The sequence below is a fragment of the Alosa pseudoharengus genome, unplaced genomic scaffold, assembly GCF_046254945.1.
Source record: "Alosa pseudoharengus isolate Yale_2024_CS ecotype anadromous, Long Island Sound unplaced genomic scaffold, YU_APseudo_1.1 YU_APseudo_1.1_scf_5, whole genome shotgun sequence".
Taxonomy (NCBI): domain Eukaryota; kingdom Metazoa; phylum Chordata; class Actinopteri; order Clupeiformes; family Clupeidae; genus Alosa; species Alosa pseudoharengus.
In genome coordinates, this window is record NW_027468837.1 from 3,552,525 (window position 1) to 3,578,753 (window position 26,229).

General features: G+C 39.1%; 1 protein-coding gene across 2 annotated transcripts in view; it reads right to left on the bottom strand.

Annotated features, from left to right (window-relative positions):
* Nucleotides 1-4,700: 4,700 nt before the first annotated feature.
* The window catches only part of lmcd1 (LIM and cysteine-rich domains 1), an 83,960-nt gene continuing 62,431 nt past the window's right edge, over nucleotides 4,701-26,229 (bottom strand). For both annotated transcript variants that reach the window (XM_076268527.1, XM_076268528.1), the window contains 3 exons: nucleotides 14,370-14,699; nucleotides 11,380-11,595; nucleotides 4,701-11,142 (listed from right to left, as the gene is read on the bottom strand). In XM_076268527.1, the coding sequence (XP_076124642.1) occupies nucleotides 11,008-11,142; nucleotides 11,380-11,595; nucleotides 14,370-14,699 (681 nt within the window). In that variant the 3' untranslated portion in view covers nucleotides 4,701-11,007. The remainder of the gene's footprint in view (nucleotides 11,143-11,379; nucleotides 11,596-14,369; nucleotides 14,700-26,229) is intronic.

Below are 26,229 nucleotides of genomic sequence, written 5' to 3' on the forward strand. Positions count from 1 at the left end.
TTAAATACAATAGAACAATATTTACAGTTATTTTTATAACTGTCCGGCCATTTACAGGCCAGTTGGTGTAGTCACTCAAATTTACACATAAATGAATTTATTGTATGGCCCCCCATAAGCGGAATTCCATGAAACTTGGCATGCATTCAGAGGATGTCAGAAAGATCCTACACCTCCAATTTTGTGCAGTTTTGACCCTGTCAGCCAGAGATACCTGCGCTTACAACACCTCATTTTTGCTTTTTTTTTAACTAGGTGGCACTATACATCAAATGAGGGGTTATGGGATGGGTTGACATGGCCCCTTGAGACCAACATACTAAAAAAAAAAAAGATCCTCCTAGACCTAGACCCTACGGTTCTTAGATATTCACAAAAAACTGTGTCCGGCCTACCCTGCTTTTGGGGGGTCCAGTTGGGCGGATCAAAATGAAAAACAATGGTTCCGTGTCATCTTTGTGGGGATACTTGCCCACAAAGTTTTATGCACTCCGGTCTTTCCGTGTCCCAGGAATCGTTGACACGAAATTACTGAAAAATCCAGTAGAAAAAAACTCTGACTAAACCCATATGACCGCCGCTTCACAGAGGGCTGGAAGACACTTTCATATGAGACATATGAGATCACAGATAAGGTGATGGGATTGTACTTGTTCAAAATATCTTGTTGAGAATGGGGTCCTATATTAACTTGAACCAGGAGTAATAGAAGCTCTAATAGCCTCCACCTTCTCAGTAAAAAAGGACAAGATTTTTTTACAATCAGCATCACTTTTAATTATAATAATAATAATAATAAGCTTTATTTGTATAGCACCTTTCATACACAGAATGCAGCTCAAAGTGCTTTACATTTGAAGCATGTAACACAATAATAGTCAGTCAGTCATTATCAATCACTTTTCTTCATTGCTGTGGCCGTTTATGATAACCTGACTCCGCCAGATGGATTTGCTCCGCATATCCATCTGGGAACTTTTCATTGAAGAACTTTTGGGAAGGGGCGGACATACTGGTTAGCTGATTGGATAAACCATCTGTCTATCACCACCTTTGTTGGTTATCGACGGGCCAAATCAACCAATTAGATGAACAAAGTATTCTTCTAATGCCGTTTAACATACAATTAAGTTAGGTAACGTGACAAACGTTAAGATGTTTTAACTTACCATTTATGAACCTAATCAACGACAATTCCCATCAAGTTTTCATGGTAGGCCCTACACCTCTGAAGATAGTATATTCCTCCATTATGAACTGGAATCAGCCGTGGAGGATGTCTGTGTCGTTCATTCCTCCCATCTGCATGGCTGAGACTCATAGCTTCACAGTTTACCCAGGAATACTTTCTAATTTGAATAAAACTTGCGCGATAGCTATGCTCATCTCTGTGGATGCCGTCATGTTGTTCGTTGCGTCACACCTCAACCCGCCTCAAAGCCAACGCTGATTGGACGTTCGTTTGGTGAACTGCTCCAAATCAGATCAGTCTGGAAAGTATCCTGATCTGCGAGTGAAACCCTGAAGCTCGCGAGATCAGGATGGTCTCACGAGGCTACGTTTATGATCCAATCAGCAACATATCAAAAATATAGAAAATAACATGTCATAAGACTGGCAGCCTTAACCCTTTACCCCCCACAAGCACGCCATATGGCAACTGTGGCAAGGAAAAACTCCCATATTCCAGGAAGAAACCTTGAGCAGAACCTGACTTAATAGGGGGAGCCCATCTGCTTCTGGCTGGCTGCGCCCTCCAATGGTAGCAGATGAAGAATAATCTGAAAAAGTAGTCTACAGGATAAGATGAGTTAACTAAAAGCTTTCCTATACAGGTATGTTTTCAGATCTTTTTAAAAAATATTTACTGAACTTGATGTACAGAGGCAGGGTGTTCCATAGTTTTGGGGCATAATGGATAAAAGCAGCTTCTCCACTTTGCTTGTGGAGCACTTTGGGTACGATTAAAAGATTACAATTGGATGATCTAAGTTTCCTTTGTGGTTGGTAAGATATTAAAAGATCTGAGATATATGAAGGTGCTATGCCATTCAGAGCTTTGTAAGTAATTAACATAACCTTAAAATCAATTATATAGGAAATAGGGAGCCAGTTCAGTTCAGCCAACACAGGGGTGATGTGTTCTCTCTTGTTGGTTTTAGTTAAAAGTCTAGCCGCAGAGTTCTGTATGGGTGCCAATTTCTTTAGATCTTTTTTGGGAAGACCAGTGAAAAGTGCATTGCAGTAGTCTAACCTGCTAGTGATATAGGCATGAATTAGTTTTTCTGCATCTTGTTGAGTTAAAAAGGGCCGCACTTTGGCAATGTTTCTCAGGTGGAAATAGGCTGTCTGAGTAACTGGGGCACAAGGTGGGCACAAGGTGGGTTTGGGTTTACCAGATAATCTACTGAATAAAAACCTAGAGTTGCTCTTATGGGCAGAAATAAGTTCTATCTTGTGTAACAATTTTGTCTCATATGCTACATTTTCAGTGTTGAACTAAGCTGTGCGGTTTTCTTGCACACCCACATTTCTGATAACATTTGAACCCACCTTCAGCAGGAAGGTGAGATTGGAGTCATGGTAGCAGATGTGTCGGGTCTTCCCAGTGGACACATCCCCCAGACGCATGATCACCTGACTCCAGCACATCAGAGACTGATTGATGCTGCTCTCTTCTTGAAGAACACACTGGTACCAAACACCAAACACACATGAGTCATGGGGCCTTAACCAAAATGTTATTACCGGTAACACGGCCACAATACAGTATTCCCACTGATACCAACTCACCTTTAAGCTGGAGCCCTCAGCATGTGTGTCTTTCTGTCTCTCTGACTCAGCCAGGTCCACCAGCTTAAACTGCGATGACCAGATGTTGACCTCCCCATTGGTCTCCTTGGACTACAGAATCATGGTGAAAATGGTGTGAGAGCGAGACGTTTTGCGGTAGAGGTAGAGGCCACACAGTGGTCATTTTAGCCCATGGACAGCACCTGGGAGGATTGACCCTCTCTCAGGGTCAATAATGACTGCTATAATAATAATGACTGATTTCTCTGAAAATGTATCAATTATACCCTAAAGCATGAATATACACAGGGTCACATGTGATGGAAATGTGCAAATAAAACATGAAATCATGTCCAAGAAATTGTGGCTGTTCTGATGCAAGCATCCACTAGGTGGTAGTGTACACACTTCAAATGGGAAAGACACATACAGGAGTAAGTACACTCAAAGTTGTGCCTCTAATGAACCACAAGAGGAGGCCGTGGAGGAGCACGTGGTAGGCTACCTTACCTTACTCATGCCCAGGCAGACTAGAGCACACACCAAATCATCATCCTGCATTCAACAATTTCATGGTCTCCTGACAGATAACATTTTTAAAGGCACAGTCCACAACTCTGGTGAAAGATTTTAGATGTTTGAGTGGAACAGACAGTCCAATTACACCTTTACCTATGTGCTCCCTAAGCAAGATATGAATTGGCTGAAACAGAGCATATCTCTGAAACAATATGAGACACATTATCTCCAACTCACAGATCCAAGACTGCTGTAATTTGCTGAATGTCACTGAATTCAATGATGTGGCAGTCTAATCGTATAGGGCCTTATTTGACCTCAGTCAGCCGTTAGAAATCAAAGTTTGTAAATAACAACCATTCTATTTACCACATCAGAACAAAGCTTTCAGTAACTATGGATGACATAATTGGTATAAAATGTGATATGAGAAATAGTTTCAATATTTTCAGAGGCAAAGTAAGCAGTATGGTTATTTTTAGTTTTCTGTTTTACCCAAATAGAAGAAAGTGGTCAGGGAAACAGTTCTGGAGTCTAAAAGCTCACAGTGAATGCCAGTGTTTCTCGCCAAGTGCAGTGAAATCAGTTGAAATTCCTGTATCCCTCTCTGGATTTTTTAGGGTTACAATAGGCTACCTTTCCATCTCACAAGTGTTTATCCCATGTGCAGGCTCAGAGAGATAGATATAATAAATATAGACTTGCTTTGTGGCATACCATTTAAAAGATGGCAGTTACACATTTTTTCACTTGGTTTTTGCTAAGGGGATTTGTGCAGAACATGTACTTTAGCCAAAAACAAATGAATGCTCCTGGATACCCTGTCTGTTTGTTTTTCCTAAAAACATATACAGTATTTTACTTTAGCATATTATGGCACAAAATACCCCGGAGAGGACATAATATCACCACTACATGCTTGGATAGAGGGGAGCCTGTACACCTTGATAAGTTATATGACAGGTGCAGCTATATCGCTCACAACTGACAGCGAGAAAAAGAAAAGCGCAACACTGCTCAACGCATCGACTAATGTATTGATGAGCTGACATTTCGGTCAGTCAGACCTTCAGAGTAGGCAGTGTTGCGCTTTCCTTTTTCTTGTTCTTAACCCCTACATACTTACCATTCTTAAGTAATAAATACTTTCAGAACACTCTAACTATCCCACAGGGGAACTTTCTAAAACTAATAATAGAACACAGAGCTAGACTGTTTCTTTTCTTGCTGTTTCTGACCATTCTGACCTCATGACAACCTTTCAAAAGTCTCTTGTACTTCCCTGTTGCCATATCATGTGAGCACAATATTTCCCCTTGAACACCACATGCTGGTATAATGTTTAATCACAGCATTCCTAAAAAATACAAAAATAACCAAATCACATATGATTAGTAACCCTTATCTTTTTAATGGTAATGGTCTTCTCACAACTGCGACCAATGAGATGTGGCACTGAAGGAAATGTGAATGAACATATTTCTCCTGATAAATTAATGGAAATTCTTATACATGCTGGCCCAATTATTTTATACATTTAAAACAGTCACTGGCAGTCTACAGCGAAACAAGAATGCTCGACTAATAGCCTGGACAGTGCAAACTATTTGACCTATTAAGGGGTAAGTCATCATCATAAACTTCATAGTTCATATCTGCATGCATTTTGCATACTTAATCTGGATCAAACATGACTAAAAGGAAAAACAGAGTAAAAAGATTAGTAGACCAAAAAACAATGTGTATAAACATGTACAAATGTCATTCAGTAAAACTTTTAGAGCCTCATCACTGAAAAAAAGAGAAAAATCAGTTATGGTGTAACAGGTTAAATAGGCTATGGTACTTTACGCTTCTGAAAGCTGATACTCAGATTCTGATCATAAATTCAGTTCAGCACTCATCATGAAAATTGCATTACTGTAGATGTTAAAACAAATGGATATTTGAACATGATCTCAGAGAAAGATGTGTTTATCCTGCAATATCACTCACACAATCAAGTGCCTTAAGTGAGAGAGCCAGTACTCTGGGTGTATCTGCACTGAGACATCTGGAGAGTGTTCAGTTGAGACAGGTTCAAACAAACAGGTATGAATACCTGCTTTGTATCTTGTGTAAAACCACCAACAATTAGACCCTCATGTCATAAGCTGTCTGGAGCAAAGATTGGAGCGCTACTGTATGCTCCAAGATCCAAGGTCTGTACTTCCACAGCGCTTTACCCTTCACATGACAAGTAACAACACATGAGAACAGCCTGTGATAATAAATACTTGCAAACTTACTAATGAATAAATATTTACTTGAAACTGCAAAAACTTTAAACAAAATGTAAAGAACAATGTAAACAATCATACATTTATGACATTTCTGTAACAGTTCAATAGTACTTTAGAACATCTTTATTAGGGTAGGAATCACATATATGCATGAATGTGGTGGACACTGGTTACATGGCATGTTTATGGTACAATACGACTGTAACTTGGTAACTTCAATACACAAAACCTGCTATAAATTCCAGTATCAGATTGGCCATCTGGGGAAACAGAAACATAGGCCATAATATATATATATATATTTTTTTTTTTTGATTGTTAATAAAATGTCTCATAGCACTACAGCAACCATAGGACAATTTTGATTATAAGTAAGAAATCCTTACTTTTGTAAAAAAAAAAAGTTTGGGGATGATTTGCTTGTGCAGTATGTTAGATTTTATATACAAACATATTACAGTTAAATAAAAAAATGCAGGTAGTATGTGATGAATGTCCTCCAGTTAAAACATGGCATTATTATTAAAGATACTTTGTGAAAGAGAGATGTAGGGTCTGAAAGAGCATGTTGCTGTCATTTCCTGGCATATGAAGCAAATACCTTATAATTTAGAAAACAATACAAAACTGGTGTAAAACTTATGGTCAGGCCCTGTTTTACACCTGGTGAATCATGGAGCCAGGCGCCATGCAACTCTCCTTGCTAGTTTACACCGGCGCAATGATCATTATTCCGTCAGGTGCCATGCAACTCTCCTTGCTAGTTTACACCGGCACAATGATCATTATTCCGCCAGGCGCTCGAGTTGACGAGTTGTCAAATGAACCTTGCTCACTCACATGCGTGTCGATGAAAAAAGTAGGTGTGGTCAGGCGCATGGTCACAAATTGCTATATTAATACCATTAAAATGCTAATGCCAGAAGAACCTGGCCTAGAGAAATGTGCAGTTCTACACTACTATTTTCAGAAGGCAAGAAGTCTAACATGTGGCGAGAAATATTATTAGGGTAAGCCAGACAAATAACTAAGAGTAGGACTTTAATTGGCCGTTGCCTACGAGTTCAAATACTAGGTGCAGACGTGTGTATAATCGGCTTGTCACACACATGTTTTAGCAGAGCAAGCTTTAGTGGAATCCTGCTGTTGCATACACGGTCACGCATGCAAGCAGATTCCTTCTGCAGAGGTGCACTCACTCGTCACCGAAATACCAATGTGCCATTTGATTTGAGCTCTTTGTTCTTAAAGAGAATGGCAGATGTCACTCGTATTGGTTTAATAGATGTTATCCACAACACACACCCATGATTAATTAAGAAACAGAAGAACAATCCTTTACAGCCATGCACCTGGTGTCTGATCACTTATTCCGCTGTCAAACTAGCAAAAGTGGACTGGATACGACACACCCTAAAAGCGCTTAAACCATGCATCAAACTATGTGTTTTAGATCATCAAAAAGGGTCCTTGACTGCATTAAGCTACTATTTTAGCAGTATAATACTAAGCAAAATGAAACATTAAAATTAAATTTTAAGGCACTCAAATGAACAGATCATATAGCACACTGATTCTTGGGATAAGGGACAAAACCATTTTGTCTTCAATATTTTTTTTAAATCCTACATAAATCAAAATTGCTATGTGTATAGATACAGGTCTTGGCTACAAAAATATAAAAGGGAACATGTTTTATATTAAAAGACTTTTTTATGAAAATTGACATTCATTCACTTCATAATTTAATTTGTTCAACTCAATCAGACACATCAAAACATATTTTATCTTAATTTCATAAATTCATAAAGACTGTAAAGTTCTTAAGGGTTTAATAGTGTTGTTTTCTAGCACAGTTATGTAGTAAAATTCATTCTAAACAATTTTGCTATGATTTTACACTATTTTGGAACACCCCATTTTCAAATACATTAATTTTGTATATTCATCTTTAATATTAAGCATATAATCAGTGTTCTTAGGCAAATAAGAAATCATTGTGTGTAGTTCAAAGTATGTTTTACTATATTTACCAAAATAAATTCCACAGAAAGTAACAGATATTTGTTAAAAAAAGACAAAAACCTTCATCTTATGGTATTGATGTAACAGAGGTCTGTTCGTCCGCCGCTCACAGCCCTCGAACCCGCCACCTCAACACACACTGGCGTGAGAGTCGACCGCTCTAACCACTGAGCTAAAAGCCCAGGCTTCCAACTCAGCGGTTAGAAGCGTTCTTAAGGTTAGGGATGTGAGGATTTACATGCGCAACTAGCATGCTAGCTCAGTTCGCCTCCGTTACATTGGCAAACAACGGTGTTGACTACAACTGACTGTGTTGACAAACAGCTGATAGAAAGGGAAACTAATTACAAATCAGTTTTGATATGGAACCCTCAAGGGAAGGGAAACAGTAAAAAAATAAGAGGTAACAAGATTTTGAAGGGAGTACAGGAGACATTAACCAATGGGAAGTTATACTTGGATGAGGTCATCTCCAATCTCCAATCACCTGTCTCAGAGATATTTTTGTGAGCCACTGCCTATAATGCCGCCTTCATTACACATTGGATATTTGGAAATCCTGACCTCTGACTGAGACAAAATGACTTGAATGCAAAGTCGGGTAAGATTTTATGCTCAGAGACTCGTGCCGAAACCGATACTATTGATAACCATGCACTCTCTTTCAGTCGTGTTCACTCAATATTAACCACACGTATTCCCTTAATTTGTGATATACAAGCATTCACAATGAAGCTCATCTCTGGATACTCATCTCATACTGGATAGTAGCAGCTCGCTGGCACAGGAGGGCTACTCGCATGGATGGGATGGGAGGAAAGGGCACTCACTCACACAGTACACATACAGCTGGGAGTTTTGGCTGCAGGTCAACAATGTAACATAAGCAGAACATTGACAAGCGCACGTGTCCAGCTAGAATGAAAAGCGACAGCTTATTGCCACTGAAGGAGTGCAAATTATAAAAGGGATTGAAGGTGTCTCCCAAAGCCCAGCTCACACTTAAAAAGATCTGCTTAATAAAGATGCCTTTCAAAAAGGGAAAGCTCATTGCTGTTGATTATGGATACCTCCTCATTGCTGCTGATAATGGATATGTATCAATACTGGTCCTCCTAGACCTCAGCGATGCCTTTGACACCATAGACCATGACATACTATTTCATAGGCTTGAACATTCCATAGGCATCAAAGACTCAGCATTTGCTTGGTTGAGATCATACCTTTCTAACCGTCGACAATTTGTACAAGTCCATAATGAACCATCTACCCTGAACCATCTACTATGGTAAAATATGGAGTGCCTCAAGGCTCAGTACTGGGGCCCCTGTTATTTTCTCTTTATATGCTTCCCCTAGGCTCTGAAATTAGGAAACATGTCATTAATTTCCATTCTTATGCAGATGATGCACAATTATACATCTTCATAAAACCTGATTAATTAACCCTGTTTGCCAAACTTGACACATGTATAAGAGATATAAAAACATAGATGACAAACAACTTCCTGCTTTTGAACACAGATAAAACAGAAGTCATGGTTTTAGATCCTAAAAAGATGAGGAATATCCTATCCTTATCAGAGGCTACATACAGTATAGTGATCTTCCCATGACCTCATCCACAAGTGTTAAAATCTAGGAGTTAAAATTGACCTGGACCTATCACTAAATAATCACATAAAACAGATCACCAAAACTTCATTTTACCACTCAGGGAACATTTAAAAAATAAGGAAGTCCGTATCTTTACCAGACGTTTAAAAATTAACCCACGCTTTTGTCATTTCAAGGATAGACTATTGCAATGCTCTATACGCTGGCTGCAATAAACATGTCTAAAGAGCTTACAGCTTATAAAAAATGCAGCTGCTTGCTGCTCACTAGGACCAAAAAATATGAACATATTTCCCCTATCCAAGCATCTTTGCACTGGCTATCTGTTAAAAGTCATATTGACTTCAAAATATTACTTCTAACATACAAAGCCATAAATGGCTGGGCACCTGAATATATTAAAGATCTCCTAGTCCCATATAACCCCCCTAGACCCCTACGATCACAAAATACTGGAATTCTTGTAATCCCAAGAATCTTAAAAACTACAGTAGGAGGCAGAGCTTTCTGCTACCGCGCACCCCTCCTCTAGAATAATCTCCTTCCCTCAATTTGATTAGTAGACACCCTCCCTATTTTTAAATCTAGACATACCTCTTTAGTGCTTCCCATAGTTAGGTATGGTGCAGTGTGGAACTTCAACCACCTCAGGGTTTTTTTGGAATGGACCACCCTGCTGTGTCCTCGTGTGACTGGCACCCCAGTCATGCGTGCGATGTTGGTCACTGACCATACCTGCGCTGGTGCTGACTACCCTTCACCATGCCATAGTTATGCTGCTATAGCATAGCGCTGTCATGGACTTTTCATGTGTCACGCCGTACAGTACAACCCCTCCTCTCTCCCCCTCCCTCTCTCTCTCTCAACTCTCCCTTCTACCTCTTCTCTCTGTCTTGATGTTCAACTCCCTCTTCTCCCCCTCTCTCTCAACTCTCCCTCTCTTGCCTTTTCTCTCTATAGTATAACACTATATAGTACCATTGATATACTTATTAATACTAACCACCATGACTACTAACACTTAGCAGTGTTTATGTGTAATAATGATGTTAAGTTCACTTCATCTATTATGTGACATTTTATCTAACCACTCAATTCATTTAGTTATATTTATGCATTTGTTGCACTTTTAAACACTTGTTTTTGCAGTTTCACATTGTGACCTCTTGCTGAGGACAGGCTAAATTGCATGTCTTTCAGGGTACAGGGTCTGTATTTTAAGCCATTCCAATGAAAATATATAAAATATGTGAAATTGACGTCATAAGTAAACACGGTCCTTTACATTAATACACTAAACCTCTAAAGTATTTTTAAATGATTAATTTGTAAATTTTTAGCGCAAAACTACAACTTAAAGACGGGGGACATGTTTTGTCCCTTATCTCAAGAATCAGTGAGCTATATCCACAAGGTGCTCAGATGAATTGTTATATTGGCTATAGGCTAGGCTGAAAGAGAGAAATACATAAGACATATCCAATCCACCTGCATAGTAGGGCTTCTCATTCTTCAAATCACAGAAACTAATTCCTCCCGAAATGGTAAAAACAAATCATGTTTAAATGGGCTTACGTTTCCTATGGCTGGCATGGGCTTATTCAGATGAATTTAAGAGCCATTTGTAAGAGGCTGTTTTGCATTTAATGCATTAAACAGAGTCATGAGTTTTGTAATGGATATGGGATGAGACAACAGGATAATTGTTGATTAACAGGCTTAATTGAAAGGCTTATTCAGATGGACACATCTACGTTTATTTGAGCAGCCGTTCAGACAGGTCTAAGTTTTCTGTTGGCACAACCACATGGAGTGTTGAGATTCTGACCACATTCCCAGCAGCAGTAATGCTCTTTATGCCATAACTGCCCATCTTCTCCTTTATGATACAACTCAGAGAAAATCAGCTGTGGGTGAATAGACAGGGAGATAGAGTCAGGTTATAGTGGACATATTTTCAATTCAAAACACACATCATAACATTACCACATTACCAAAGATTTGAAAATATAAATACACTACATTTTCATATTTTTCATTTGTTTTTAACTACAGATTTCTTTTCTAATTTCTACATTTACAGGGTGGCTCAGTAAAACAGTAGACATTCACATCACAACATGCATAACCATTGCTACCCCTACCTCATCACAACCAGGACAACGGGGTCTCCCACTCTGGCCGTAATGGCGTCCACACAGCAGTCTTCCGTTTATCCAGAAGTACACCAGATCCACCAGCCCCTCCCCACACTCTGCACATATAAAGCAGGTGGGGTGCCACAGCTTCTGGTAACCAGCCCTCTCAGCATACACCACCAGACTGTCCTCTGCTGCCAGTTCCCCACAGCCACTGCACCTCTGGCAAGAAACACAGCAACACACTTACATATAATAATATATGATAATAAAAATAATAAAACCAGAATGATGAAGTTGCAATGATATGCCTCCACACAGAATTTCTGGTTGACAAACATGTGTGTCGCAAGGCAAGTAATATAGATTATATATAGATATATATATATATTTAGGGCCCTATATTGGCAATCATGGTCACTGGTGAATAGTTTTAAATAAATTTCGGGGGTTTGTCCAGTCCACATTGGGGGTGGTTTTGTTATCAAACGTCGACGCCTGGCTCAAAAAGGTGGTTTTTATGTTTCTTAATCAGTCATGGGTGTGTTTTGGGTGTAACATCCTTTAAAACAAGGAGAGATTCCCTTTAACAGCAAGCAGCGCGACTTCAAACAGCGCATCGGTATTTTGATGGTCACCAGCGCATTTGAAGAAATCTGCTTGCATGTGAGACCGTATGGAACAGGTATTCCACTAAACCATGCTTAACTGAAATTGTTTGTGACTAGAAGAGTATGTTTATATATGTAACCTGCGTTGTGTTGAACCTGCACGATTCAGCCCTGCACACGCCCGGACTCGAACCCGCGAACAGCAGCACCTCGGATCGGGAGGCGAGCGCGCTAACAATTGAGCTAAAAGCACAGGCTACTAGCTCGCATGCCAGCAGCACATTTGAGGCGTCGGGGAGTGAGGTTTACCAACATTCCACAAGCACAGCTAAGCTAGCTGGCATCCGTTACACTTGCATCTCGTGACTGCATCTTCAGCTGTGCTTCATATGCGCCTTTCGCTATAGACCAGGTTTTTCTTGATCAGTGGCGTAATGCTTTTTAGATGGTGTAAGATAGTGATTTTTAGATCACGTGCCAGACCACACCTTATGTCGTTATTTGCCACTCCCCATGGTCACAGTGACCTTGAACTTCACCTCCACCTCCTTGACCTCCAAAACTTAATCCTATGGCCACGGCTATCGCCAGTGCGGAGGTATAATTACAGTTTTTCTCAATTGCTAAAACACAACCTTGCTCTATTTTCTTAAAACACAAAACTTCAGCTTCAAGCATTATTTACAAAACCTCTGACTCCTCTTGCAAAATCAAACTTTCGCCTCAAAACAGTTTTACCTGTGCTCAAAATTAAACACTGCTCTCAAATCATAAACAAAGTGATCAAAATGATATACACAAGCAGTCAGTAAACCAGAAAATAGAAAACACATTGTTCAAAACATATAGTTCTCAGGGAGAAGTACATTTTTAATCTCAAAACAAATTTCTCATTTTTCCGTCATTGTCTTTTGATGAACGAAAAAATACTTTGCTTTGCTCTTTGCTTTTTTTGTTCTTCCTCCTCCTTGTACCCCTATTTTTACAGTACCCTGCATCTCAGAAACTTGTCCTTTGATTCTTGTTCTTTGTTGATATGAACTTGCAACCAGTCAAAATCTATTGAGCAGTCAGTACTGTAAACAAATGGAAAGCACAATGTTCAGGGCCATACGATTTGTTTACAGTATTGTACAGTATACAGCCTACAATGCACTCTACAGTGTCCAATAAAAATCCTTTTTTTGCCATCCTCCCCTTCATCCTCGTCCCCCACCTCGCATATGCACTCGTCCTCGTCCTCTCACATAGTTTCTTCTATCCATTCTCATTCCCACCTTCAACAACCTGTTTGCTCTCTGAACTGGCTTATATTGGTTTTGTCACATCATTTGAAACAAGTGAAATACATTTTGAGTGGTTGTGTTTAATCAACGACATGTTTATATTTCTATTTCATTTTTGCCACTTGTGTTTACCAGTATGGATGCATGTGCATTAGAGTGCAGAATGTGTTTTGAGAATGAGAATGTGTTCAAAGTTTTGCTAAAAATTGTGAGATCTGCAAATTGTGTCCATGTGAAATGGTTTAAGGTATTGACAACAGACAATGGGTTTTAGTGTTTTAGCAACTGAGAAAAACTGTAAAGACAATTCACACTCTCAATGAACACAAGTATGGTTGATTTAGAGTAAGCACCTGGGGACTCATGTACAAAGCTTGCATAGGCACAAAAATGCTGCGTACGCCACTTCTCACACTCACGTTTGAATGTACGAAGACTGACTTGAACGTGAGAATGTGCGGTCCTCCACGCCAACTTCATGTCTGGCCTGGTGTACGCACATTTTCAATGTGTATCGTCAGTTGGCGGCACTTAGAGGCAATGCAGCGCAACAACATTAGTTGATCGCGAGTCTAGGCCTTTATTTGCACAGTATATTGTGAAATGTGGGTTATTAAAAATTATAACACTTTCAAGTAGGCCTATGTTTCTAGATAAATGGACATGCAACATGCGCAAATACTACTAAGTTGTGCAACAACCTATCTATAATGACAACTGTAGACTTATTAAAGGATAAGAATTAAAAGGGAATGTGAAACCTATACACAGCGCCGATATTTGGTTACACGATTGTTGATGAGTGGCTTATCAAACATTTCAGATTTTGAAGAGCTTTCCACAAAAACTGTGATAAATGGGGTCGGCTTCACGCATTTGCCCAGGTTTGCACGTACGCAATGTTTTAGTATGAAATCCACACTTTTTGAAATCCAAGTCTTTGTACATGAGGCCCCTGATGACTTGAGTAAAGGTACAGAGATGGTGATCATGTTCAAGAGCCTGTTATGTAATATTATGTAGTTAATTTGTTTGTATGCACAAGTGTGAGTGAGAGAGAGAGAGAGAGAGAGAGAGAAAAAAATTAGGGCAGACTCACATATTCACTTTTCTTATCACTCTTCTCCAAAGTGCCGTTGGTAATGGGCTGTATCGTCTGAGATGGTTCTGCAGGAGATTCACTCTTCTCCTGTGCCTTCTCCCTCTCCCCAGGCAGAGATACCTCCCCCACACCTAAAACCTGCTCCTTAAAGTTCTTCACAAAGGTGGCCATGGCCTGCAGTTCTGCATCAGACAGGTTGTGGCAGTGTAAAGGATCATGATCATGGAGAGGGAGTTGCCTCACCAACTGCCTACGACGATGCATAGCTCCCTCAGTGCCTGCCACTGGACGTCTCTCCTCAGGAAGCAGCTCCATATACTGCATAGCCTTGTGGAGAGAGCAGGTGAGAGAGGGAGAGAGAGAGAGAAGGGGGTGAGGTCACAGGTCTTTGAGATTAAAAAAATAGAATGGTCAAACCCTTAAGAAAATTCACTATGGTTTCCTATGGTTTTAATGCAGTAACTATGGTTTTACCATGGTACTCCATGGTGATGATGATCACCATGCTCCTAATCATAGTACTACTATGGTTAATGCATAGTAATTTTCTATTCAAGTAAGCTTCATTGTAACTTTGATACCACCATGGTTCCCTATTGCACTTCATGGTGACTGTGGTACTACTATGGTTTTAACATGGTAGCCGTGTAACTACAGTGTTTTTTCAACTATGAAGTTGGGTTAGGAAAAACCATGATTTATACCTTCTGAGGAAAGCCATGGTTTATACCATGGTAATGTTAGGGTTTAACTGCAGTGAAACCATGATAAAACAATAGTGATTAACCAGGAGATCTCCGTACTGACATCTGCAGTTGAAGCCTTGTTAGCACGGTAGGTAGAAGGTACATGTAGGTAGTGGGTTGTGAGTTCAATCCTCACACAGAGCATCAGGGGTGCTGCTGGTGGGGGGGAAGTCAGGACAATTCTAAGGGCCCAGCACTGACAGGGAGCCCAGAATTATTGTCTGTCATAGGGCCCAAATTTTCTAGCAGCACCCCTGCGGGGCATGGTGCTTATTCATCAACTATAGTGATAAACCATGGTTATCATGGTTACCCATGAAAACAAAAAAACCTGGTCAAACTACAGTCATGGTTAATCAAAAAACCATGAAACCAAAAAAACATGGTTATTTTGTCATAGTAAAGAGTCTTAAACCTCAGAATTGTTCGCAGTTTCGTTCTTATCATGATGAACACCATTTCTTCTTAAGTTGACGGGGTGTGCCAATTGACCTGTCGCTAAGCCCCGCCCCCCATTGTTACCGTGTGAAAACTCGGACAAACAAACCAGACTTGATTAGAAATACATTGTGGACAATGGAAGCTGACAGTATATGAAAGCAGGCTTTGGGGACGTTTTGGTCGAAAAAGGATTTACTTTCCTCCAGAAGCTATCAAAAGGTACTTAATTATGCTGTGGAGGGGTGTATTCAAAACTTTAGAATACATACAAGGTGACAAGCAGTTGTGGCGAGTAGCCATGCAAATCACTGTGCAAAAACCACTGACGTTAATGCTAGCTAGCTAGCTAGTGGAAGATTGATACTAAGATATGTTAGGTTACGTTAATATTTGATGTACAGTGGGCATCGCTTTCAAATGGCCACTTCAGTCGCGCATTACGAGGCGTGAAGCTGCGTGAAGCTTTAGTACCACTTTCAGCCACTGTGCGTCGCTCTGCCACTGTACATCGCTCTGTCAGTAGCCTGACTGCCGCCCCTTCTGAAAAAGCAGGAGGCTACCAAACATAATTGTTACCGAGAGGAATCCCAGCCTACGAATTCAATAACAAAATAAATCATGCATAATTAAACATTACCTCATTAAGGCTACTTGGGTATGGCTTAAGGCTTGACTACACGGTGGTAGCGAAAATCGAAATCTGCTATGTTATTGTCAGTGTTGGGGGCAATGCAACTACGCAAATCAAAAATGTGTCTTAATTTACCCTACTTCTTGACTGCAATGTAGTCAGTTGACTGCTTGACATGTCATTTTTATTTTTCTGTTTCTGTACAATAAACAAATACATCTGCTTTATGCCGCAGAATTACATTCATATTTGGCTGACTGCAGACGCGCCACTTCCCTTCCCGATATTCCAAGATTAAGATAGTAGCCTATACAAAAAGCATTCGTTAAAACGAATAGCTATGAGCAATTTGACAAAACACTGGTCCTCATTTTGCGAATGCGAGGACGATATGAGCCTGTTGCATTTAGTTAGATGTCCGAGTCACGCATGTTTGAAAACCACTGGCTCGTAATCACAATAATTTAACACACGACAGTTGGATAGCCTACTTCATCATGTCCCCATGCCTACATTTTTGTGAGTAGCATAGAGATCGTTAAAAACAATAAAGTAGCCTATGTCTCTCCGTTTGGGACATCGAAAACGTATAGCCTATTTTTAATAGGGTAGACTACCGTCGGAGATGCTGACTGGCAAAGGCCTCGGGATAACACGTTATCTCCACTATCATCAGTAATGCCCCTTGATCAAAGTGGGGAATTAAATAAAAGTTTGAGAACCACTGGGTTAACAAGTTACCTGCAGTCCAGAGCAATATTCTGATGATCGGCGATGATATCGGCAAATGTTTGTTTTCCAAAGTAAGAATTTCACTTGACCATGCACCTTCGACAATGAATAGCTCATTAGGGCCCGAGCACCGACGGTGCGCATTGTTTTTGAAAGGATTATTATTAGGGCCCGAGCACCGAAGGGCGCAAGGCCCTATTGTTTTTGTAAGGATTATTATTAGGGCCCGAGCACCGAAGGGCGCAAGGCCCTATTGTTTTTGTAAGGATTATTAGGGGTCCGAGCAGCGTAGCTGCAGGAACCCTATTGTTTCTGTACCGTTCATTTTTTGGCCAAAATTCTGTAAAAGTCATACTGCAGCCTAAACCGTAACTCCAAAACTCTTGAAATTTTCAGGTATGGTTACCAGTACCCCCCTCTACCCATAACCCAAAATTTGGGGTACTGCACCCAAAGGTGGCGCTATTGAAAAAAAAAAGTTAATTATGCTTATTTCTCCTTACCAGATTCACCTAGACTCAAAATTCTTTCAGAATATTAATCTCTAAACTCAGATGCATCTTTTTGGCCCTGGTCTTATGGTCTACAAATGTTTACTTTTTCCACAATTTCATGGAAAAGCCAAACATTATAAAAAGTTTCACACTCTTCAAAAATAATCGAATCTTCACCAAAATTCTCACAGACAATGTTTAGACCAAGCCTCACAAAAGTTATCGCTCAGAATTTTGATATTTTGTTCCATTTCAGAGATATAGGCCAATAAAGTTAGACCACTTAGGCCTTTTTTCCTAGATCACCTATATTCCTATAAACCGTAAGTCCTAGAAACTTGACATTTTCAAGTATTGTTACCAGTACCCCCCACTACCCATAACCCAAATTTGGGGTACTGCACCCAAAGGTGGCGCTCTTGTCAAAAACGCTTATTTCTCCTTACCAGATTCACCTAGACTCAAAATTCTTTCATCATATTAATCTCTACATTCAGATGCATCTTTTTCACCCTGGTCTTATGCTCTAAAAATGTTTACTTTTGCCACAATTTCAGAGAAAAGCCAAACATCATAAAAAGTTTCACAGGCTTCAAAAATTATCAAATCTTCACCAAAATTCTCACAGACAATGTTTAGACAAAGCCTCACAAAAGTTATCAAAATAATTTGGATACGTTGTTCCATTTCAGAGATATAGGCCAATAAAGTTCGACCACTCAGCCCATTTCTCCTATATCACCTATATTCCTATATGAGTAATTTTTTTTTCTTGGATAACAACCATACAACCATCATTAGGTGGATACCATTAACAGTGCACATTTTCAGATATGTACTCTTTTTTATAAAGCCCTTAATTCTATTGTCAAATGTATGCTAGGAATTTTCTTGATGTTGTGTGTTTGCCAACACACATTTTCACCATTTGAATGTGACTGCTCAATGTGTATGATTGTCAGTGGCTGAGTGGGATAATGCCTAGTGCTGGTGTTTGTTAGGTTGAGAGTTCGAATCCTGCTAGAGCTTTAGGCTCAAGATGCACATGCTATTGGTTATTGAAGATTCACACTATTGAACAGCACCTGAATGACATCAGACAATTAACATTCACACTCATTAGTTGCCAAGAATCAGAATGCCGACACACTCTATGACATATAGGGGAACTTCTTTGTTTACTATTTTTCCTTCATCATTAAGTCTATCATATTTATATTTCATCCATTACTGTTCTTCTCTATAAATGTCTAATTGCCCCAGAATATCCAAAAGTTTTCAGGTGTACTCTTTCAGGAAAGCCCTTCATTTTATTGTCAAATGTATACTTGGAGTTTTTCTTGTGTGTTTACCAACACACATTTTCACCATTTGAATGTGACTGCTGAATGTGTATGATTGTCAGTGGCTGAGTGGGATAATGCCTAGTGCTGGTGTTTGTTAGGTTGAGAGTTCGAATCCTGCTAGAGCTTTAGGCTCAAGATGCACATGCTATTGGTTATTGAAGATTCACACTATTGAACAGCACCTGAATGACATCAGACAATTAACATTCACACTCATTAGTTGCCAAGAATCAGAATGCCGACACACTCTATGACATATAGGGGAACTTCTTTGTTTACTATTTTTCCTTCATCATTAAGTCTATCATATTTATATTTCATCCATTACTGTTCTTCTCTATAAATGTCTAATTGCCCCAGAATATCCAAAAGTTTTCAGGTGTACTCTTTCAGGAAAGCCCTTCATTTTATTGTCAAATGTATACTTGGAGTTTTTCTTGTGTGTTTACCAACACACATTTTCACCATTTGAATGTGACTGCTGAATGTGTATGATTGTCAGTGGCAGAGTGGGATAATGCCTAGTGCTGGTGTTTGTTAGGTTGAGAGTTCGAATCCTGCTAAAGCTTTAGGCTCAAGATGCACATGCTATTGGTTATTGAAGATTCACACTATTGAACAGAACCTGAATGACATCAGACAATTAACATTCACACTCATTAGTTGCCAAGAATCAGAATGCCGACACACTCTATGACATATAGGGGAACTTCTTTGTTTACTATTTTTCCTTCATCATTAAGTCTATCATATTTATATTTCATCCATTACTGTTCTTCTCTATAAATGTCTAATTGCCCCAGAATATCCAAAAGTTTTCAGGTGTATTTTTTCAGGAAAGCCCTTCATTTTATTGTCAAATATATACTTGGAGTTTTTCTTGTGTGTTTACCAACACACATTTTCACCATGTGAATGTGACTACCCAATATGTAGGATTGTCAGTGGCTCAGTGGGATAATGCCTAGTGCTGGTGTTTGTTAGGTTGAGGTTGAGGGTTCGAATCCCCGGTAGTGTTTTAGGCTCTAGCTCGAATACTATTGGTTATTGAAGATTCACACCATTGAACAGCACCTGAATGACATCAGGCAATCAACATTCACACTCATCAGTTGCCAAGAATCAGAATGCCGAGACACTCTATGACATTCAGGGGAACTTCTTTGTTTACTATTTTTCCTTCATCATTAAGTCTATCATATTTATATTTAATCTATTAGTGTTCATCTCTACAAATGTCTAATCGCCCCTCCATGCTTGGAGTTTTTCTTGTGTGTTTACCAATACACATTTTCACCATGTGAATGTGACTGGCCAACATGTAGGATTGACAGTGGCTCAGTAGGATAATGCCTTGTACTGGTGATCCTTAGGTTGAGAGTTCAAATCCCACTTGAAGCATTAGTGGGTTGTGGATGTTAGCATACTACAATAGAATGCTGTTGGGTTGTGGAGGATAACACACTATAACATTACAGCTACATGTCAATATGGACTTGTAGTGCAAGGCAAGTATTACTGTATAATTATAAGCTGTAGCCTATAATTATTTGTTATTCTTATAATATTTGTCATTTCTTATACATATTTAGTCGGCTCTTCCACTTGACAGAACAACTCAATATCGGTTAAGGATGTCACGCATGAAACAATGCTGCAGAAACATGAAAATACGACTTTGAGTTTAGTAGGCTATAATTTTCAGTTCCTGTTTATCTATTGCACAATGGGTAATAATTTAAAGGAATCATGTTGCAATCTTGTAAATAGTGACCCTGCAAGATCCCTAGTCATTGCAAAATCATAGTCTGTGACTTAAAACTCTACTACTTGTCTTTAGATGTGAGAGGGTCTGAGACTGTAGTCTTTCAAAAATCTTTCCCAAATCTTTGCAAATCTTTCCAAAGTTTACCCGCTGGGAAACCCTGTAGCTCCGGAGCAGGGGCTCAGACCAGGATAAATTGTTTGCTCGCCCTCAGTTCGCTCTTTTGTTCATCTCAACCCAGCACTCCAGTGTGTCCTGCTCTGTGTGCGTCTTTGAGTTAACGTAAGTCATCACTTTAATCACCCTCACTATGACTTTTGTGATGTTTATCAGTTTGTAGAGTAGCTCTGCCATCATGTGTAAAGTTAAGGTCTTTGTTTGTTGGTTTGGTGTGTTGGAGTCCCATGTGAGAGATGATTAGGTGATGTTGGTTGACTTGGGATGTCAAGTATTGTTTAGTTGTACCTTATATAGCCATATGATTTCAGTTTATTGTTCAAATGTCAATTGGTTTGTTTGTGAGTTGGGATCTGTACTGATTTACCCCATTTCACTGATTACTCCATTTTCTGTTTGTTTCCTCTTTGATGCAGCACACATACAAGTAAAGAACAAAAGAACAGATGCATTGAAACTCAAATAAAGTTAACTTGTGTTGCACCGAAACCTGCCATCTCCGTGTCATCACTCCATACCATTGAGCCTTCTGAGTCACACCATTGAACAGCACCTGAATGACATCAGGCAATTAACATTCACACTCATTACACACTGCTGTTGTTTGTTAGGTTGAGAGTTCGAATCCTGCTAGAGCTTGAAGCTCAAGATGCACATGCTATTGGTTATTGGAGATTGACACCATTGAACAGCACCTGAATGACATCAGGCAATTAACATTCACACTCATTAGTTGCCAAGAATCAGAATGCCGACACACTCTGACATATAGGGGAACTTCTTTGTTTACTATTTTTCCTTCATCATTAAGTCTATCATATTTATATTTCATCCATTACTGTTCTTCTCTATAAATGTCTAATTGCCCCAGAATATCCAAAAGTTTTCAGGTGTACTCTTTCAGGAAAGCCCTTCATTTTATTGTCAAATGTATACTTGGAGTTTTTCTTGTGTGTTTACCAACACACATTTTCACCATGTGAATGTGACTGCCTAATATGTCGGATTGTTAGTGGCTCAGAGGGATAATGCCTAGTGCTGGTGTTTGTTAGGTTGAGAGTTCGAATCCTGCTAGAGCTTTAGGCTCAAGATGCACATGCTATTGGTTATTGAAGAGTCACACCATTGAACAGCACCTGAATGACATCAGGCAATCAACATTCACACTCATTAGTTGCCAAGAATCAGAATGCCGACACACTCTATGACATATAGGGGAACTTCTTTGTTTACTATTTTTCCTTCATCATTAAGTCTATCATATTTATATTTCATCCATTACTGTTCTTCTCTATAAATGTCTAATTGCCCCAGAATATCCAAAAGTTTTCAGGTGTACTCTTTCAGGAAAGCCCTTCATTTTATTGTCAAATGTATACTTGGAGTTTTTCTTGTGTGTTTACCAACACACATTTTCACCATGTGAATGTGACTGCCTAATATGTCGGATTGTTAGTGGCTCAGAGGGATAATGCCTAGTGCTGGTGTTTGTTAGGTTGAGAGTTCGAATCCTGCTAGAGCTTTAGGCTCAAGATGCACATGCTATTGGTTATTGAAGAGTCACACCATTGAACAGCACCTGAATGACATCAGGCAATCAACATTCACACTCATTAGTTGCCAAGAATCAGAATGCCGACACACTCGAAGACATATAGGGGAACTTCTTTGTTTACTATTTTTCCTTCATCATTAAGTCTATCATATTTATATTTCATCCATTACTGTTCTTCTCTACAAATGTCTAATTGTCCCAGAATTTCCAAACGTTTTCAGGTGTTCTTTCAGGAAAGCCCTTCATTTTATTGTCAAATGTATACTTGGAGTTTTTCTTGTGTGTTTACCAATACACATTTTCACCATGTGAATGTGACTGGCAAAGATGTAGGATTGACAGTGGCTTAGTGGGATAATGCCTTGTACTGGTCATCCTTATGTTGAGTGTTCAAATCCCACCTGAAGCATTAGTGTTAAAATACTGTTGGGTTGTGGAGGTTAGCATACTAGAATAGAATGCTGTTGGGTTGTGGAGGTTAGCACACTATAACATTACAGCATTACAGCTACTTGTCAATATGGACTTGTAGTGCAAGGCAAGTATAACTGTATAATTATACGCTGTTTATCTTATTGACTCCGACACAGAACCCACCACCACAAATACAATTCAATTCTGTGGGAAACACTGCCTTCCATTATCAAACCCTTCATCTTATCCACAACAAATAAATAGTCCTGTAGAATCAAGTATTGTTAGAATACTGTTGGGTTGTGGAGGTTAGCACACTATAATGTTACAGCACAGGGTAATCCTAATTTTATGCATCAAATTTATTCCAATCCAACTCAAAAGTTTTGAACGACACAAAGTGAAGGTTTTATCCAGATCAAAACCAAGAATAGATTATGTGATCTAATCCAATTTCAGGATCCTTGTTTCCCTTTGAACAACCCATTTTCAAGATTTGATCCAATCCGATAGCTGAAATCCGGTAACTGAAATCCGATAACCGAAATCCGATCACGTTTCTTTTGAACAATTGTGCCCAAACAATCAAAGCATATGTAAAACTAAAAAGCTATGCCATCATGTTCGTTTTGCTCGGACCCCGTAAATCACCGCTTGCGGTTATATTTATTATTATTATTAGGGCCCGAGCACCGAAGGGCGCAAGGCCCTATTGTTTTTGTAAGGATTATTATTATTAGGGGTCCGAGCAGCGTAGCTGCAGGAACCCTATTGTTTCTGTACCGTTCATTTTTTGGCCAAAATTCTGTAAAAGTCATACTGCAGCCTAAACCGTAACTCCAAAACTCTTGAAATGTTCAGGTATGGTTACCAGTACCCCCCTCTACCCATAACCCAAAATTTGGGGTACTGCACCCAAAGGTGGCGCTATTGAAAAAAAAAGTTAATTATGCTTATTTCTCCTTACCAGATTCACCTAGACTCAAAATTCTTTCAGAATATTAATCTCTAAACTCAGATGCATCTTTTTGGCCCTGGTCTTATGGTCTACAAATGTTTACTTTTTCCACAATTTCATGGAAAAGCCAAACATTATAAAAAGTTTCACACTCTTCAAAAATAATCGAATCTTCACCAAAATTCTCACAGACAATGTTTAGACCAAGCCTCACAAAAGTTATCGCTAGGAATTTTGATATTTTGTTCCATTTCAGAGATATAGGCCAATAAAGTTAGACCACTTAGGCCTTTTTTCCTAGATCACCTATATTCCTATAAACCGTAAGTCCTAGAAACTTGACATTTTCAAGTATTGTTACCAGTACCCCCCACTACCCATAACCCAAATTTGGGGTACTGCACCCAAAGGTGGCGCTCTTGTCAAAAACGCTTATTTCTCCTTACCAGATTCACCTAGACTCAAAATTCTTTCATCATATTAATCTCTACATTCAGATGCATCTTTTTCACCCTGGTCTTATGCTCTAAAAATGTTTACTTTTGCCACAATTTCAGAGAAAAGCCAAACATCATCAAAAGTTTCACAGGCTTCAAAAATTATCAAATCTTCACCAAAATTCTCACAGACAATGTATAGACAAAGCCTCACAAAAGTTATCAAAAGAATTTGGATACGTTGTTCCATTTCAGAGATATAGGCCAATAAAGTTCGACCACTCAGCCCATTTCTCCTATATCACCTATATTCCTATATGAGTAATTTTTTTTTCTTGGATAACAACCATACAACCATCATTAGGTGGATACCATTAACAGTGCACATTTTCAGATATGTACTCTTTTTTATAAAGCCCTTAATTCTATTGTCAAATGTATGCTAGGAATTTTCTTGATGTTGTGTGTTTGCCAACACACATTTTCACCATTTGAATGTGACTGTTCAATGTGTATGATTGTCAGTGGCTGAGTGGGATAATGCCTAGTGCTGGTGTTTGTTAGGTTGAGAGTTCGAATCCTGCTAGAGCTTTAGGCTCAAGATGCACATGCTATTGGTTATTGAAGATTCACACTATTGAACAGCACCTGAATGACATCAGACAATTAACATTCACACTCATTAGTTGCCAAGAATCAGAATGCCGACACACTCTATGACATATAGGGGAACTTCTTTGTTTACTATTTTTCCTTCATCATTAAGTCTATCATATTTATATTTCATCCATTACTGTTCTTCTCTATAAATGTCTAATTGCCCCAGAATATCCAAAAGTTTTCAGGTGTACTCTTTCAGGAAAGCCCTTCATTTTATTGTGAAATGTATACTTGGAGTTTTTCTTGTGTGTTTACCAACACACATTTTCACCATTTGAATGTGACTGCTGAATGTGTATGATTGTCAGTGGCAGAGTGGGATAATGCCTAGTGCTGGTGTTTGTTAGGTTGAGAGTTCGAATCCTGCTAGAGCTTTAGGCTCAAGATGCACATGCTATTGGTTATTGAAGATTCACACTATTGAACAGCACCTGAATGACATCAGACAATTAACATTCACACTCATTAGTTGCCAAGAATCAGAATGCCGACACACTCTATGACATATAGGGGAACTTCTTTGTTTACTATTTGTCCTTCATCATTAAGTCTATCATATTTATATTTCATCCATTACTGTTCTTCTCTATAAATGTCTAATTGCCCCAGAATATCCAAAAGTTTTCAGGTGTATTTTTTCAGGAAAGCCCTTCATTTTATTGTCAAATGTGTACTTGGAGTTTTTCTTGTGTGTTTACCAACACACATTTTCACCATTTGAATGTGACTGCTGAATGTGTATGATTGTCAGTGGCAGAGTGGGATAATGCCTAGTGCTGGTGTTTGTTAGGTTGAGAGTTCGAATCCTGCTAGAGCTTTAGGCTCAAGATGCACATGCTATTGGTTATTGAAGATTCACACTATTGAACAGCACCTGAATGACATCAGACAATTAACATTCACACTCATTAGTTGCCAAGAATCAGAATGCCGACACACTCTATGACATATAGGGGAACTTCTTTGTTTACTATTTTTCCTTCATCATTAAGTCTATCATATTTATATTTCATCCATTACTGTTAATCTCTACAAATGTCTAATCGCCCCTCCATGCTTGGAGTTTTTCTTGTGTGCTTACCAATACACATTTTCACCATGTGAATGTGACTGGCCAAAATGTAGGATTTACAGTGGCTCAGTGGGATAATGCCTTGTACTGGTGATCGATCCTTAGGTTGAGAGTTCAAATCCCACTTGAAGCATTAGTGGGTTGTGGATGTTAGCATACTACAATAGAATGCTGTTGGGTTGTGGAGGATAACACACTATAACATTACAGCTACTTGTCAATATGGACTTGTAGTGCAAGGCAAGTATTACTGTATAATTATAAGCTGTAGCCTAAAATTATTTGTTATTCTTATAATATTTGTCATTTCTTATACTTATTTAGTCGGCTCTTCCACTTGACAGAACAACTCTATATCGGTTAAGGATGTCACGCATGAAACAATGCTGCAGAAACATGAAAATACAACTTTGAGTTTAGTAGGCTATA